The 16,636-nt window shown below is 44.2% G+C and overlaps 1 protein-coding gene across 1 annotated transcript in view; it reads right to left on the bottom strand.

The window, feature by feature from the left end:
- MAP3K1 (mitogen-activated protein kinase kinase kinase 1) overlaps window positions 1-5,909 on the bottom strand; it is a 79,279-nt gene extending 73,370 nt beyond the window's left edge. The window contains exon 1 of the mRNA XM_077897855.1: window positions 5,409-5,909. Within this exon, the coding sequence (XP_077753981.1) occupies window positions 5,409-5,890 (482 nt within the window). The 5' untranslated portion in view covers window positions 5,891-5,909. The remainder of the gene's footprint in view (window positions 1-5,408) is intronic.
- Window positions 5,910-16,636: the final 10,727 nt, after the last annotated feature.

Raw genomic sequence — 16,636 nt, 5'->3', positions numbered from 1 at the left:
GTTTTAAAACCACCATTGGCATGTATTGAGTTTCTTGCTCCCTATAACCCCTCTCAATGTTCTTTTAAGGAAAAAAAAAAAAATCGCGGGCAGCCCCGGTGGCACAGCGGTTTAGGGCCGCCTGCAGCCCAGGGCGTGATCCTGGAGTCCTGGGATCGAGTCCCCCAGTCAGGCTCCCTGCATGGAGCCCGCTTCTCCCTCTGCCTGTGTCTCTGCCTATCTCTCTCCGAATAAATAAATAAATAAATCTTTTAAAAAAATCGCATCTGAACTTGCAATTTCATGATTTTCCTCCTAAAAGTGTAAGGAGAAATAGTTTGAAATTAATCTGTATCTAGATTCCTTTTTCCATTATTCTAGAAATGGAAAAACTACAGCACAGACCTAACCTAAGAAAGGGGAAAGAGACCAAAGGACAGGAGCAAAAACTAGTAGACCAAAATATACAAGCAGAAATCAGAACAAAGCCACTACCCTTGACTATTAACCTGGAAGGCCAATTAATTGCTCAGAAAGTTAGGGAGATACCACTGTATTCAGTATAAGTATACAGTGTGTAAGGTTGTGGATGAGATTCAGAGCACTAATTTTTAATCTGGGTGTCTCTCTTAAAGCACTTAACATGGTTCTATTAAACACATTCATATTAGAACCCACCAAGAGAAACAGAGGCCATGCATTAATGATCTTTTTCTCTACAACCCAGACCGTCATCTTCCAGAGATTCGTAAACTTTGGATGAATGAAATAAAAAACAACAAAGGTTCAAGGTACAGCTATACTGAAATAGCTTCTCTCCATGTGTGATGGTTTAGATTCATGACTGATGTTAATTTCAGCTTCTTTATTTTCCCCCACTTATAGCACAAATCAAAAAATCTAAGAAACACTGAGCATGAATCAACTATTCTCCTTGCCTAACACGTTACAGAAAACTATGTAATATATACACATACAAAGAAACAACTATATTGGCTAAGGCACTGAGTAGAGTTCTATTTATTATGTTTGTTAGGATTCCTGCAGAACAACTTCCTACTTAAAAAATTACCAATCAACTTATTATTAATTTGGAAAAATAAAAGCAGCATAGAAGGTGGAAAGAAATTAACTGTGGAGTCAGACTGATCTAGGTCTTTCTTCTAGTTATGTGATCACAGGGCTTTAGCATCAAATCTGAGTTTCCATCTCTTGAAAATAGAAATGACAATGCCTTGGAGGGCTGTAGTGATAATGAAATGAGATACTATATATAACTAACTAGCCTGACCTGCAGAAGGCAAGAAAGGTGACTACATAAAAGGAATCCAAATGTATCTGTATGCTCAATAAATGTGTTTCAGCCACAGCTAAAATCCTCCTATAATCTTGCTATAAGAAGAGCACCTGACTAATCTCACTGTTTTGCACTGAACCATTTAATTCTGTTCCTGATTACTTCTTTCATGTTTAAAAATGTTCTTAAATTATTGGTTAAAGACAACTTGGGTCTGTTCCTAAACTGCACATTTCCTCACATTAATCTTCTACCCATTTACGTTTTTAAGTAGCTCTGACTTCTGACTTAGGATATAAAAAGGCAAGGACAGAGAAAAACCAAGTTTAAGGATATACTTGGTATATCTGGTATACACAAAGTATTCCCAAGGTTAGAGGTGCAATATGGTGTAGTTCTTAAGCAGCCTCTGGAGACTATTACTTTCCTATGCCAGTTTTTCTATTGCCTTCTTTACAGAGAAAAATACTTCTCAACCCAAGAAAATGGGTTACAAATGAAAAAGTTGTGCTTTTCTAACTCAGAGCACTTCTGAATGCCCCATATCTTCCCTCAGGGGAATCCATTCACTATAACTGCCTTGCCACCCCATTATTTCTTCTTCTGGAATGCTCACAGCCAGTGTCAAGGACTGATGAGCAGACAGCCTAGGCAAGCTGTAGCTGGTTATTTTGCTCTTGTTGAAAACAAAGAACACTCCTTTCTTATTTTGAAATCTTCAAGTCAGTAAGTCAATGACCATTTTTAAAACATGCCACATATGCGTGAGGTACGATAGAAGATGGGAAAGAATATCAATGAACAGGGCTACTTCCTGGGCTTTGTATCTAACAAAATGGAGTTATTATAGAGTATTGGAAATCATACATTAAGGAATGTTGGTTAACCAGTCACCCTTGCCAAAATCAGATATGAAAAGAAAATAAAAGTTGGCGACAACTACAGCTCTGACATTTTTCTTTCAGAATTATATTTAATAAGGTTAAATACAATAAAGAATGCATTGATTTTCTTACCTGATTTAAAACAGAATTGAGACAATTCAAAACCACAAAACTTACAAATTCACTTAAGTTAATTTTATGTAACTACTTCTACTGTTTTATAAAAATCATCAATTTAATTTTTTATAACTTATTTTTGGGTAATAAAGTTCCTATATCTACTCTAGTAAAAAATCACTAAATTATATTTTTAACCTAGCAGCTTCTAAAAGGAAGTGAAAGCTGAAGGCTATATGAGGATATAAAAACAGCCTATGAAATAGCTTTAGTTTTAAGCAAAAACTAACATTAACAAGCACAGCATATCTTGTTCTTTCATGGGGCCAGCAAATTGATAGTTAGGGTTTTTTTTAAGTCACAAAAATAGGATAGAGTAATTATATCTACCAAACTCACAACAGTCTGTTCAATGGAGAGTAACACTGTAATTTTTCTTCAAAGACAATAAATAGGAAGAAAAAGTTCCTAATTCTGTAATAGAAGTTAAAATTCCAAACCCTTGGGCACCACTTACAGGCACAAAACTTTCATTGATTTCAATTATTACCCTAAAGGAGAGGGGGACATAAAATCTTTTAATATGAGTATAACTTACATAATTTATACTCTGCAAATGTATTTTCTACATTTTCAGTTTCTACATCAAAGATAAAAAAAAAACTGAAGTAAATTCTGAAATTAAAATAGAATTCTCTTTAAAAAGTACGGTAAGTCTTTAGGCAGAAGGGAGCTCCAGATCTATACTACTACTGAAACATAAAAATACTTCAAAATATCAGTGCTTTATTTTCCTCTGGGAAGTACAAAAGAAACTACTGTCAAGGACAGCCCAGGTGGCTCAGCGGTTTAGCGCCGCCTTCAGCCTAGGGTGTGATCCTGGAGTCCCAGGATCGAGTCCCACATCGGGCTCCCTGCATGGAGCCTGCTTCTCCCTCTGTCTGTGTCTCTGCCTCTCTCTCTCTCTCTCTCTCTCTCTGTTTCTCATGAATAAATAGATAAAATATTAAAAAAAACTGTCAAAAAAGTAAAATGTAAAGTTTACTGAACTCTTTATAATCAAAGTATTCATACAAATAGGTGCAAATTAATTTCAATCCCACAGACAAGGAATGGAAGGAGAAATCACTGTATTTTCAAGATTAGAGAATCAACATTTTACTATAAATGAAGTCTGTAGGTATGACATTAGCATACTGGCTAATGAAATTCATTTTTTAAAAATGATAATGCTGATTACCTCATTAAACAAATAGCTCCTTTACAAAGAGGGGTAAAAAAAACCTGTGTTATAAAATGCAAAAACTAAGCGTGGGTTACTCCGTCCTGAATTCGATCTGCCTCCACCTTAGTCCTCTTATGGTGTGTGGTTGCCCTCACGAGAACAGATGCAATGTTATGCTCTAACATTATGCTCTAAAGTTGCTCTCACGAGAACAGATGCAATTAACTTTTAAAATTTAATGCCTAATATTTTTATCTGGAGCTCATTTGTACTATAAGTTGCCTTCAAAGAATTATTCTAGTGAGGTTTTAATTCAATCTTCACAGAAGTAGGAAAGTATAGAGAAACCTAACTCTTGTTAGACTAAGTTATATTTACAAGTGCACACAGTAAACTATCACAGCCACAAATCTCCTTTCCTCTCAAGATTGCCACGGCCCAGCGTTGACCATAATTTTTAGGGTTTCTTTTTTGGGGGGGGGGGGTGCAACTTCCTGGTAATAAATGAACTGCGGTTTTAAATAAATAAAGAAATCGAGCTCAACAAAGTGCTAAAGCACTTCAGATAATTAACCCAAACCAAGGATTCGTATCGCCAAATTCGTCTCACAAGGGAAACAGATATAAGGCATAGTGTTTAAAATACCCAGAATAAAGGTCAGGAGACTCCACGGGGCAACGGTTAAGTATCACAAAAACATTTCCAGCAACTCGAAATACTCATCAGGACTATGCTGTGCAAACACTCCCCAGATTTCCTTAAAAAAAAAAAAAAAAAAAAAACAAAAAGGATTACGCCTGTCACACTTAAGAATTTTCTTTAAAATAAAGATTTTTTTTTTTTTCAGTTGTACAGAAAGGGTCAGGCCTGGAACGGCGGGTCCGCTGGGTCGCACGTACCGTGAGGCACAGGCGCCGCCGCACTAGCGGGGCCCGGGGGCCGCCGGCGGGGAGCCCGCGCAGCCGCAGCCCGCAGGACGCCCCGCACCCGGGCCGCGGACCCCGGCCGCGCCGCACAGGCTGCGGGGAGCGGGCACCGCCGCGGGGCGACTGAATGGCTGACGCATCCGGTCCGGCTCTCGCACCGCTCGCCGAACGCACACTTCAAAGGCCAGATTCAAACTCCAAACCGAAGTCACTCAAATCTCAGTGGCGCTGTGCGCATTCCCAAGAACAGGCGGAGCCCCTCGAGGGCGCAGAGGGGAGACCCAAGTCCTCGGATATTCCGAGCCCCCGAGTCCGCAGCCCGCCCGCCCGCACCGCTTTGACAGGCGGACGGAGCCTGCAGCCCCGAGCCCCGCGCGGCCCGGCTGCCGGCGTCCGGGTCCCCGCCGGCCCGGTACCTGCCGAGGAGCTCCGCCTGTCAAGGTCGGGAGGACCTCACCGCGTCCCCCGCCGCCCCCCCGCCTCCCGGCCCCCGGCCCCCGGCCCCGGGCTGGGCTCCGCACCCACCCCGCCCCTTTCCGGGCCACCGCCAGCCTGCAGGCTCGGGCCTCAGCCCCCGCGATCCCGGGACTCTCGTCCAGGGCCGCGCCGAGCTGCTGCCCGCCCCCCAGCCCAGCCCCGAGCGCAGCGCCGCGGTCCCGAGCCGGGTCACCTCGGGGAGTCCCGCGCCCCGGGCCCCGGGCCCCTCACCTCATCTCTACGGGTCCCCGCGGCGCGGCCCGCACGCCTGTCACATGTCCGCACACAATAACAAACTCTCCGGCGCGTCCCCGCCCCGGGTCCCCGGGCCGCCCCCCGGGCCGAGCCCCGGCCGCCGCCCGCCGCCGCCCGCCGCCGGAGGGGGTCGGAGGGGGTCCCCGAGGGCTCGGATCCCGACGGGCGGCGCGGGGCCCGGGCTTCATTCATTGCCTCGCCCGCCCGCCCCGCGGGGCCCCGCCGCGCCCCCGGCCGCGCTGCTCACCCGGCGGGGGCCGCTGCAGGAGGCGGCTCGGCGGCGGGCGTCCGCTTCTCCCCGGGCTCGGCCCCCGCGGGGCTCGGGGCGCCGCTGTCCGGGGCGGCCGCGGGCTCCGGAGGGCGGGCGCCGCCACGGCTCGCGGCTCCGTGCGGCTGCGGCGCCGCCAGAGGCTGGAAGGCGCTCCCGCCCGCCGCGGCGTCCGAGGGCTCCGGCGACGGGGAAGGGGAGGAGGACGGCGGCGAGGCGGCGAGGAAGAGCGGCGGCTCCGGCAGCTGGTCCAGCTCCACGCTCCGCACTTTGCGCAGCTGCCGCCGCCGCCAGTCAGCCCGCTCGCGGCCCCCGCTGCCCCCCTCCCGCAGCAGCCCCGCGGCTGCCGCGGGCGCGCTGCTCGCCTTGAGAGCCGCTCCGCCGCCGCCCGCCTCGGGGCTCGCCGCCCCGGCGCCCGGGAATCCCGACGACGAGGCGCGATTCCCCGCCGCCGCCGCCATTTTCTCTCGCGGGCTACATTCGCTCGGCCCCTGCGAGGGAGGGAGGGGGCGGGGAGAGCGCAGGGGGAGGGCGGGCCGGCGGGCGCTGCGCCGCTGGCGTAGGGCAGCCTGCGCCAACTGCGTGAGCGGGGCCCGCCGGGCGCTGGGCCCGGACGGCCGGGCGGGCGCACGGGGCCCGGCCGCGGGGGAGGAGCGGGGCCGGCGCGGAGCAGGTGGAGCGAGTGGGCCCGGCGCCCGCGCGGCCGGGCGAGGCGGGCGGGGACGCAGCCGCCGCAAAGGCGCCCTGGGCTTTGCGTGCCGCCCTCGCCCGGCCGCCAGGTGCTCCCGGGCTGCACCGGCGAGAGGAGGAGCCTCCGCGGCGGCCGTGCGCCGCTTCCTCTCGGCCGCAATCTCGGCCCGGCCGGTCGGGAGGTTGCGTTTCGAAATTCGGTGTGTTGGTGCGTCGGGCGGGTGCCGGCGAGAGGGCGTACGGCCTGTCATTCTCACCGCCCTTTGCAGGGGGCGTCGGGGAACCCGGGCGAGGACCGTCCCTCCACCCCCGACTCCGCGCGGGGCGCGCAGGTGGCGTCCAGGGTCGTTGCCTGGTGCAAAGCGAAAGAAACCCAGTGTTCAGCAGACGTGCAGCTGCAAGCCAAAAAAATAAATAAAAAACGTGTGTGTTTTTCTTTTAAAGCTTTTCTCCCCTTTTGTCCTCCTCTCTCCCAACATATACAAATAAAACTTCACAGAGTTTCCTGGGATATCTTGTTTACAACCTGGAGTCAGCGATGGGGGACACCCTTCTCACCTCCTCCTCCGCCTCCGCTGGAGACACGCGAGGAGGAGCGGCAGTCTTTGTACATCTTTATTTTTTCCTGCGCTCTTTTTTTGGGAAAGGCTACGGTGTACAGGACCAACGGAGCGCGTTAGGGGGAAGGAACCTAGGCTGTGCCGGAAAGTGCTCGACAATGTCACCCTCGGCCAGGTTTCGGCCCTCCCCGAACCCAGTGCCCCTGGCGGCACGTCCCTCTTCCCGGCAGGGTCTGGCCACCGGCCGGGTTCCCCCCGCCCCCGCCCCCGCCCCCGCCCCCGAGTTGCCTAACGTGGCTTTCGGAGCCCGTCCAGTCCCCGGGGCAGTCTCGGCGCTAAGGTGCCTTGGAATGGGAAAAGCACCATTTACATGTTAATGACTTTCGACCTTTTTCTTCTGGCGAGTAGAGCTTCTTCTGTGAGGCGTTTATTTCTCCCCTCTCTTATTTTCCTCCAGCTGATTTGTGTGTTGGGGGGGCGGGGGGAGGCTCCTACAACTCGGGACACGCATCCCTAGATTTATTTTGCAAAATGTTAATCAAGACATGGGGATGGGTAGGAGGGAGGGGGAGGGTTCTTCACGAACAGAAAGAGGACTATCTTGTCAGTCTTCATAGAATTAGACATTAGGTCTGAACTCTGCAAAATAATTCATTTGACTTCTTGGAACTCGATAAAATGAAAGCCTCCTTCCTGACTATAAATGTTAACTGAGGAGGGTGGTGGTATTCGAGGGATTTTAAAAAATGGTTCTGATTTTATATTAGCTCAACGTTTTTGAATACTGCTGCATCTTCTTCCGCAAGATAGTTTAAGATGGTTATATTCAAAGGTACAAATTTTGAAAGTTTAGATAAATCTGTTAAAAATTTAAAGTCTACATATAGGCTATAATTATACACTTTTAATGGTAGCCAAGTGTATCATCCAAACTAAACACCAGTTGTTTCCCAGGTCTTCCAAGATTGCCACACCCACCAAATCCTAAATTGAAAAGGATAAACTTTCCTATTTAGATTGAAAACCTTTAAATTGCACACACATATTCAGGTACCTTGTAAAAGAGAAAAGCAAGCGGATGCCCTAGCCTTTCAAAATTGTTCCAATTTTAAAGTTTGGCCATAGTAGCAAAGTAGAACAGGATTCCAGCAGGAGTCTTTATTTGTACCAACACTCAACACTAGCCCCAGTTCTCTGCACCACCACGGAGAAACGCAAGTACTGGTCTTTTGCCTTGTTTTTGATGCTTTAAGTCATTTTGCCCTTGATCTTTTATATAAATATTCGGGTTGTCATTATGCATCTATCCACTGACAAACTGATTTTTTTTGAGAGAGAGAGAGAGAGAGAGAAAGAGATGGAGAGAGAAATAATCAAAGGACATGCTTGACTGCAAAAGATGTTCTTCCTCTGCCATATGTTAATACAAAGTCTCCTTTGAGGAGAATTTAACCCATTGGATTGCTACTGTACTTTCTCTGTCTTAAGCATGGTTAGGACTCTAGCTCTGGTTTTGGTGCTGTTGGATCCTGCTTTATGTTAAAGCATATCTTGAATATCTTGAATTGCATATCTTGAATTGCCTTAAGGTGATTTCTTTAATAATATAAAGGAGACTTGTGTCTATTCAAAGGTTGCCTGTGTACTGAAAACTCCAATTACTGTTCCCAAGCACTCTAGTTCTATCCTCTCTCAGATATAAGCATTGCAGTGATTACATTTATGCCATAAGGACTTTGCTAACCTTTGTACCAGTGCTTTGCAGATCACTGCCTCTATACAGTGCTTCTGGGAATCGCCTAACCCACACTTCAGTTCCTACACACATTCATTTAGAGGATCTCGTTTAATATTGGGGCATTTCGGGATCCCTGGGTGGCGCAGCGGTTTGGCGTCTGCCTTTGGCCCAGGGCGCGATCCTGGAGACCCGGGATCGAATCCCACATCGGGCTCCCGGTGCATGGAGCCTGCTTCTCCTTCTGCCTATGTCTCTGCCTCTCTCTCTCTCTCTCTGTGTGTGACTATCATAAATAAATAAAAATTAAAAAAAAATATTGGCGCATTTCTTGGTTGTGCATAAATGTCACTGACATTAGAATGAGCAGATTTCGTATGACTGGTAGAATTATTTCAGACTGTACGTCATTCATCATAGATTTATTAAGGACCTGGTGCTTACTATGCACATTCAAGGATTTTCCCTCTTCTCTGGGGATATTGTATGTTGTTTCTCATATCTGAAAAATTAAATAAAACATTCCTATCTGCAAATATTTTTATTAGGTATTTATCGAGCTGACTCTGAGAGGATTTCAGATCCCTGTTTGCATGTGTATATGTGTGTTTTCATGGTTGTTTGTAAGATCTATGTCTTAGGATGACATAAAGAGTATGAATGTAACCTGGAGAATGTACAAAAGCTTGTGTTCTATCAGGCTTATATATACTTATATATTTAATACAGTATACTTGCAGGAAAGTTGGGCTAAAATTTGGTTTATCCATACTTTTCAGATACCATACTTTCAGGTATTTCTAGATGTTCTAAGTCAAGAAATCTTGTCATCTAGGGGGTAATTGGCCCCCTACAAGGACACTGTAGGTGACTGAATAGTAGAAAGTTTCTTAAGCAGCCTCCATTTAGTTGACTCATCCGGCAACATTTCCCGGTGTGGTGAGCATGGTGAGCACCGTACCAGAGGGATGCCAGAGCACAGTGAATGCTCATGGCACCTGTATACTTCACCTTCCAGGTGAATTGTGAGCCCCAAGAAAATCTATCGTACTTCTTCCCAAATCTGATTACACCTATTATAACTGTCTTTATGAAATTTAATTAAACACTATTAAACTGATAATGTAAAATCTTCAAATATGTTTTGCAGAAATAAGTAGGTACTCATGACCCTGAAATATGACCTGAGCCGAAATCAAGAGTCAGAGGCTTAATCAACTGAGCCACCCAGGCACCCCAATAGAGACTTTTTTCAGTGTCTTACCTTCTTTCATTTTCCAAAACATTTAAGTTAGTTTTCTTTGGAATAGCATTCTTTTTGCATTCACACACCCATGTTTTGTTAATTTAATGCTTTACATTATCCCAAGGTCCTCCTGTAATATTCCATTACTTTCTTTGAATTGATGTCCTTGTTGATTTCCTCTTACTTTGTGGTCTGCTGGTTCAACTCTGTTGAATCCTACACTGAAAAGGCTTTATATGTGAGCTGAGAAGTTCAGTACCACTTCCAGTGGCTTAGGTAACTTATGCATCTTTTGCAACATTTGCATCTTTACTTTGCAATTGATTTGCACTATTTTGGGGTGAAAGCTGCTCAGAAGGAGTACAAAATTGGCATCTACTAGAGCAGTGCTAATAAAATACAATGCAAGCCACAAATGCAAATCACTGTATGTAATTGAAAATTTTTAGTAGCCACATTAAAAAAATAAAAAGAATCCCTGGGTGGCTCAGCTGTTTAGTGCCTGCCTTCGGCCCAGGACGTGATTCTGGAGTCCCGGGATCGAGTCCCACATCAGGCTCCCTGCATGGAGCCTTCCTCTCCCTCTGCCTGTGTCTCTGCCTCTCTCTCTCTCTCTCTCTTTCTCTCTCTCTCCCTCTCTCTGTGTCTTTCATGAATAAATAAATAAAATCTTTAAAAAAATAAATAAATAAAAAGAAACAAGTGAGATTAATTACAATAATGTGCTATTTTACATAATATATCCAAAATATTACTATTTTAATATGTAATCAGTATATAAAATATTATTAATGATAACTTTTACCATTTATTTTTGTACTAGATATTTAAAATCCACTGTGTATTTTATACTTCAGTATATCTCAGACGTCATTTGGGACAAGCCTCATTTCAGGTGCTCAAAAGACACATATAGTTAGTGGCTGTGCACCAGACAGCACAGTCCCAGAGCCATTCTATCTAACACTTATGAGTTTTATGAACTCTTAAAAGCCTGGTGAGGCCAGATTTGGGGTATAATTAAAAATATCCACATTTATGTATTCAAAAAATAAAATCACCACAGATAGAAATTGGTGACATATAATAAGTAAATTACTTTCTATTTCCAGTGGTTAACTTTTCAAATAAATTTTAGGCACGATTGTCAGTTATCTTTCTAAACTACAGTTCTGATTCTGTCCCTTCTCCTGAAGCTCTTTAATGGTTCCGCATTACATAGAAAATAGAATCTAAATTCCTTCTTTCATTCATTGAACAGATATTAAATGCATTAATTTCTGTGTGCTAGAGACCATATACAGCCCAAGAATACCATAGGATTGAAGTAGACTTGCTTTCCATCCTCCTGGACCTCTCTATCTCTTCCTTTTGCTTTCCATCATTAATTAGTCGGCTGTCATCATTTACCCTGTCCGGAGGCCCTGGCTTCAGCCTACAAGTGTCATCTACTAGATGACCTTATCAGGTCACCCAATAAGGTTGTAACTGGGAAGCAGCTGCCCAGCTAGGAACTGTTTCCCAGCCATCCTTGCAGTTAGATATGGCCATGTGACTGGTTCTCATCAATAGAATGTGAACGCATGGCTTTTAAAGAAATGGCACTGGCTGTATACAGATGACTACAATGCCCCATGGGATACTAGAGTCACAGAATGAAAGGGTCTCTGAAGGGCTATGTAGAGGACAGCCCCTCTAGATAACCTGAATTCATTCACAGGATTAAAATTCTATTGTCTCATGTCATACTTATTTAGATCTATTTGTTATAACAATTTACTCTACCATAAATAATACAACGTAATATTCTTTGTTCACTGATGCATTGTGTTACTACTTCTAGTAGGAGAAGCAGCAATACACAGACACAAGAAGACTTCAGTATCAGCCTGGTTGGCATTTGAATCTCAGTTCTTCCATTATGAGCTACACGACCTTTGGCAAGTTGCACACATTTTAGTCATCATAAACATGGGGATTTTCTGTTGGAGCCTCCCCCTTCTCCTCTCACTGTTACCGATACTTTGGTATGCACCATCCAGATTTCCATGCCAGCACTACACCTCTCTGGCCTCTGAAGCTCACTTTGTTGACTATATAACCTACTGGAGGTGGGCCCCACACCTCTATCCTGAGCAGTCCTTAACCAGTGTGAGGGTTGCAGTGTTGTACACTGTACATTGGTTGCAGATGCTCTGATCCAATTTATAAGAACCTGGAGTACATGTGTCTTCTCAACTGCAAGTTCAGTGATGTCACATTGGAAACTTAAAAATTGGCTGTGATAGGTGTATTTATACCATGGGAATTATCAGCAAATGCTACAAATCAGAACTCTCCCATCCTCTACCAGAGCAGTTTGTTAAACAGTGACCAATATACCAGAATTTTTTACCCTTGGGGTGGATAATTCAGGAGTGTGCTCCGCAATGATTTCCAGATTTTTTTTCCCAGCAGAATTGAGCTCCAGCTACCCATAGTGATCACCAGCTTGGAAATACAACTTTTATTAGCTGCCTTTCCTGTCTCAGTTCTTTATTGGGTGAGTCATTCAGTCATTTCCTTTCCCTGGATTTTAGGGTCTCTGTTTTCTTTCCTCTTTTTTTGAAGATTTTATTCATTTATTCATGACACAGAGAGAGAGAGAGGCAGAGACATAGATAGAGGGAGAAGCAGCCCCCCCGTGGGGAGCCTGATGCAGGACTCAATCCCAGGACGCCAGGATCACGCCCTGAGTGGAAGGCAGATGCTCAACCACTGAGCCACCTAGGCATCCGGTGTCCCCATTTTCAAAGTAAGGATCCTGAACAAGATGGTATTTAACACCTATTTCAGCTCTAGCATTTTATGAAAGTTTAGCTTTTTATCAGAGTCTGACACACATGGACCAAAAGCCCCAATTCAGATTATGTACCCATAATTTTCTAGTTCTGTCTTAATATGTCAAGGGCTATAAGACAGTAGGAAAAGACTTCTACTTCTGTTGTATACTTGTTATTGTCGTTATTGTATCAATTACCATGTGAAAATTAGAAAGTACTAACTTCATCTGTGGGAAAAAAGGCAATAAAGTGTTTTTTCCTTAGGGTTTTAGTGCTAGAAGAACTGACAGATTCATGATTATGGTTTACTTATGTTTTAAAGCATTTTTTATACATAACTTACTATTATTATTCAGACTTGCAAATAAACCAGTAAAATCTATTTTTTTCCCCTAGAAGATTGACAACATTTAAAAAGGTGGAAACTGGGGATGCCTGGGTGGCTCAGCATTTGAGCATCTGCCTTTGGCTCAGGGCATGATCCTGGAGTCCCGGGATCGAGTCCCACATCGGACTCCCTGCATGGAGCCTGCTTCTCCCTCTGCCTATGTCTCTGCCTCTCTCTCTCTCTCTTTCTCTCTCTCTCTCTCTCTCTCTCATGAATAAATAAATAAAATCTTAAAAAAAAAAAAGGTGGACAATGCCTGATGTGACTGAGGATAAGAAGAAACAGTCACCACCCATGTTAACTGAAGTTCCCCCAAAATCAGAGCCTGAGACAGGGGAACAGGAGTGGGGGAGTGAAAAGGGAAGGATAAAACCAGTCCAGGGGAGCCTTTTCTAGCTGGTCACCATTCTTGTAGGCAGTCTGGGCTGGATCCCTCAGGGACCTTCTGAGGAGCTATGTGGATTTTGCCTCATAATTGCCCACCTGAAGAATGGGAGAGGGGAGGGGAGCATTTACCCACCAGCCCTTGTCTTCTTCATTGGATAAGAGTTGCAACAAGAAGTGTTATGTTAGCCTTTCACATTTCAAGGTGTGCACATGTGCAAAAGCTGATCAATGTTCCCAGGCATTGATCACACAGCCTTGAGAAACCTTGGGGAGAAATGAGAGATAATGAGGTCAGGCTAGAGCCAGGTGCTGTCACACTGCAGACAGCTGCAGAAAGCTGCAGCAATAATGGGAAAAAAAGGTGGGTGAGATGCAAGGTGGGAACAAGAGGCATCCGATACAAAACCATAGAAGGCAATGTGAAATAGCTTGCAAAAATATAAATAAACTATGCTTTGAGTCAGCATAGTTTTCTACACTACAGAGAACCATTTCTATTCTCTCTCTTTTTTAAAGATTTTATTTATTTATTCATGAGAGGCAGAGAGAGAGAGAGAGTCAGAGACACAGGCAAAGGGAGAAGCAAGCTCCATGCAGGGAGCTGGACATGGGACTTGATCCCAGGTCTCCAGGATCACTCCCTGGGCTGAAGACGGCGCTAAACTGCTGAGCCACCCAGGCTGCCCAAACCATTTCTATTCTACAGAAAACTGAGAATGTCCTTTAGAGCAGTGTTTATATTCATGAAAGAGTAACAGTGCACCAGATGCCAATTGGCAGTGGTTAGATTTTTTTTTAATTATGCCACCTAAATGAATATTCACTCATGGAGAAGAGTGAAATAACTTATACCTATTTATTGTATTGACAAAGATGTCTAAGATGTAGTGAAGTGGAAAAGCAAGTAGCAGAATATAATAAAATTCCATTTTTGTGAAGCCAATACCTATTATATATATGTGATGTTAATGTAAGATGACACATTTTTATTTATTTCAAATACATATAAAATGGTTAATAGCAATTCTTGGGAGTTAGATGAAGGAATTTCAGTTTTTTACTTCTATGTTGTTTTTCCATCTTAAAACAGATACATGGGGATCCCTGGTGGCTCAAAGGTTTAGCGCCTGCCTTCGGCCCAGGGCATGATCCCAAAGTCCCAGGATCGAGTCCCGCATCAGGCTCCTTGCGTGGAACCTGCTTCTCTCTCTGCCTGTGTCTCTGCCTCTCTTTCTCTCTGTGTCTCTCGTGAATAAATAAAATCTTTAAAAAAACCCACAAAAAATAGATACAGATCTTTTTTCAATAATAAATTTAAATAATACATACTAATATGAAATAGTAAGTCTTTCCAAAAAGGTATGCCTTATTATCAGTGATTTTGTTTTGGCTAAGTTTTAGTTAGAGTCCTATAACTTGCCTCCTTTTTGAAAATAAAAGTGTTTCTATAATAAGTCCATTAATTTACACAAATTGGGAAGTTTACATTTTGGGTAGAGGAATAGTCAGGGTGACATTAAATGCTAGACTGTCAGGTTCCCTTTTGGAAATATAAAACTTTACTGACTTATTTTCCCCAAATTCTAGTGGTGAAACTTTGAGTTGGTTACGAAGTCTTTGCTCCTCAGGCTGAAATCACAACACTGAAGACTAATCCTTGCAATATATTCACTATATGCTGTGGACACAGCATATTTTTCAGCACAGTAAGTAACTAAGTGTTTTTTGCTAACTTAAAAAAAAAAAGACTAAAAAGGAAATACAACTCATCAGATAGGGCAACAATCTTCATTTTTGGACTAGTTTAGTGGCTCTTTGCATTTCCTTAGGGGACACCTATCACTAACTTCCATCTCTAATTAAATTACAAGGAAAAATAATTTCTGAGATGAAAAAGTGTCATCGAATCAACAGCTCTAAAACACAGGCCATCTCTCTGGAGAGCTCTCGCCTTCACACATATTTATTGGCAATTCCAGGATGCATCTGTTGCTTCAGATGATTTTTGGCAGAGAATCTGCTGGGCCAGGCTGTAGGAGAACATGGCAAGATGAAGAAGCTAAGCGGAAGCATTTACTCTCGTCCAGTTTGTAGACTACAAAGCAAATCGGGTTGTATCCCAGTCTGAGAGAGGAAAAGGTAAACTAGCAATGGCTTTTCTTTGAGAAGTACTCCAAATGGTGGCAAAAACCACAGAACCATCCTCTTTATTGCTAAAGAAATCAGTGTAAAGTGGGTGGGCATTGTTGTTCCACCTTATTAGTATATATGAAAACATTCAAATGCCAACTTACTTTAAGATAAGAAAATACTGGACTAGACAGGCTAAGACCATGGAAGCAAACTTTTCATCCTATTTTAAATCACTTTTCATATTGCAGAGGGTCTCATAGTTATGTTTTAAAGATTCCTCTCTTTATTTCGAAATGGGATATTGACAAAATGAACTAATTTGAAGACTTAGGCTTTGTTTCTTTTTTAATTTCTCAAGTATTAAAATGATGGGACTCCTGGGTGGCTCAGCAGTTGAGCATGTGCCTTTGGCTCAGGTCGTGATCCTCGAGATCCGGAATTGAGTCCCGCATTGGGCTCCCTGCATGGAGCCTGCTTCTCCCTCTGCCTGTGTCTCTGCCTCTCTCTGTGTTTCTCATGAATAAATAAATGACATTTTGAAAAAAAATGTATTAAAATGATCAGAGATGAAAATTATATGGAAATATCATTGGAGATTAAAAGCTTTTGAAGTATAAGAACATTCCTAAACTGGTTTTTAAATTACCAGATTCTCCTAAAAGTAATTCTTTACCTTTCTGAAACAGTTGACCATATCTTGGAACTGTGTATTGAGGGTTGAGGAGACACAGGACATTTGCATTTTTCTATTCTCCAACTGCTTTGTAGGCTTGTTGCCTGGGACCAGTGTCCTCACTGTGCTTTCAGGGCCAAGCCCAGCTCCACCTATTCATGTGACAGTTACTGATCACCAGGTCTGGCAGAGAGAAGGGGCAGCTCTCAGATAGTCTGGCCTGTCTCGTACTGGAGCTGTCAGTCTCCTCAGAAGCCAAGCACATGTTCAGAGTGGCCCCTTCTAACTCAGGTGATTTTTGGCTCCTTTCCTGTATCTCTTCCCTTCTCTCTGAATTCTATTTTCATTTTCTTTGAAGGAAAGTATCACAGAATCTGCCATAACTTTCCATATTAATCTAATCAACAATAACAATGTCAGTTTAGGTAACCACCTAGAGGCTGTCATGATGAAAGGATGGCATAAAATCATCATCAGCTGAGTTCTCTGTGAAATGCTGCAACTTGTCCTTAACCAGGGCAGTTACTATTGAATTCGCTGCCTCCTTCACCACTCCACACATTCAGGAGCATA

This window comes from Canis aureus, chromosome 5, assembly GCF_053574225.1.
Source record: "Canis aureus isolate CA01 chromosome 5, VMU_Caureus_v.1.0, whole genome shotgun sequence".
In the NCBI taxonomy this organism is placed as follows: Eukaryota; Metazoa; Chordata; class Mammalia; order Carnivora; family Canidae; genus Canis; species Canis aureus.
Note: the sequence above shows the minus strand (reverse complement) of the source record. Positions and strands in the feature narration are given on the sequence as shown.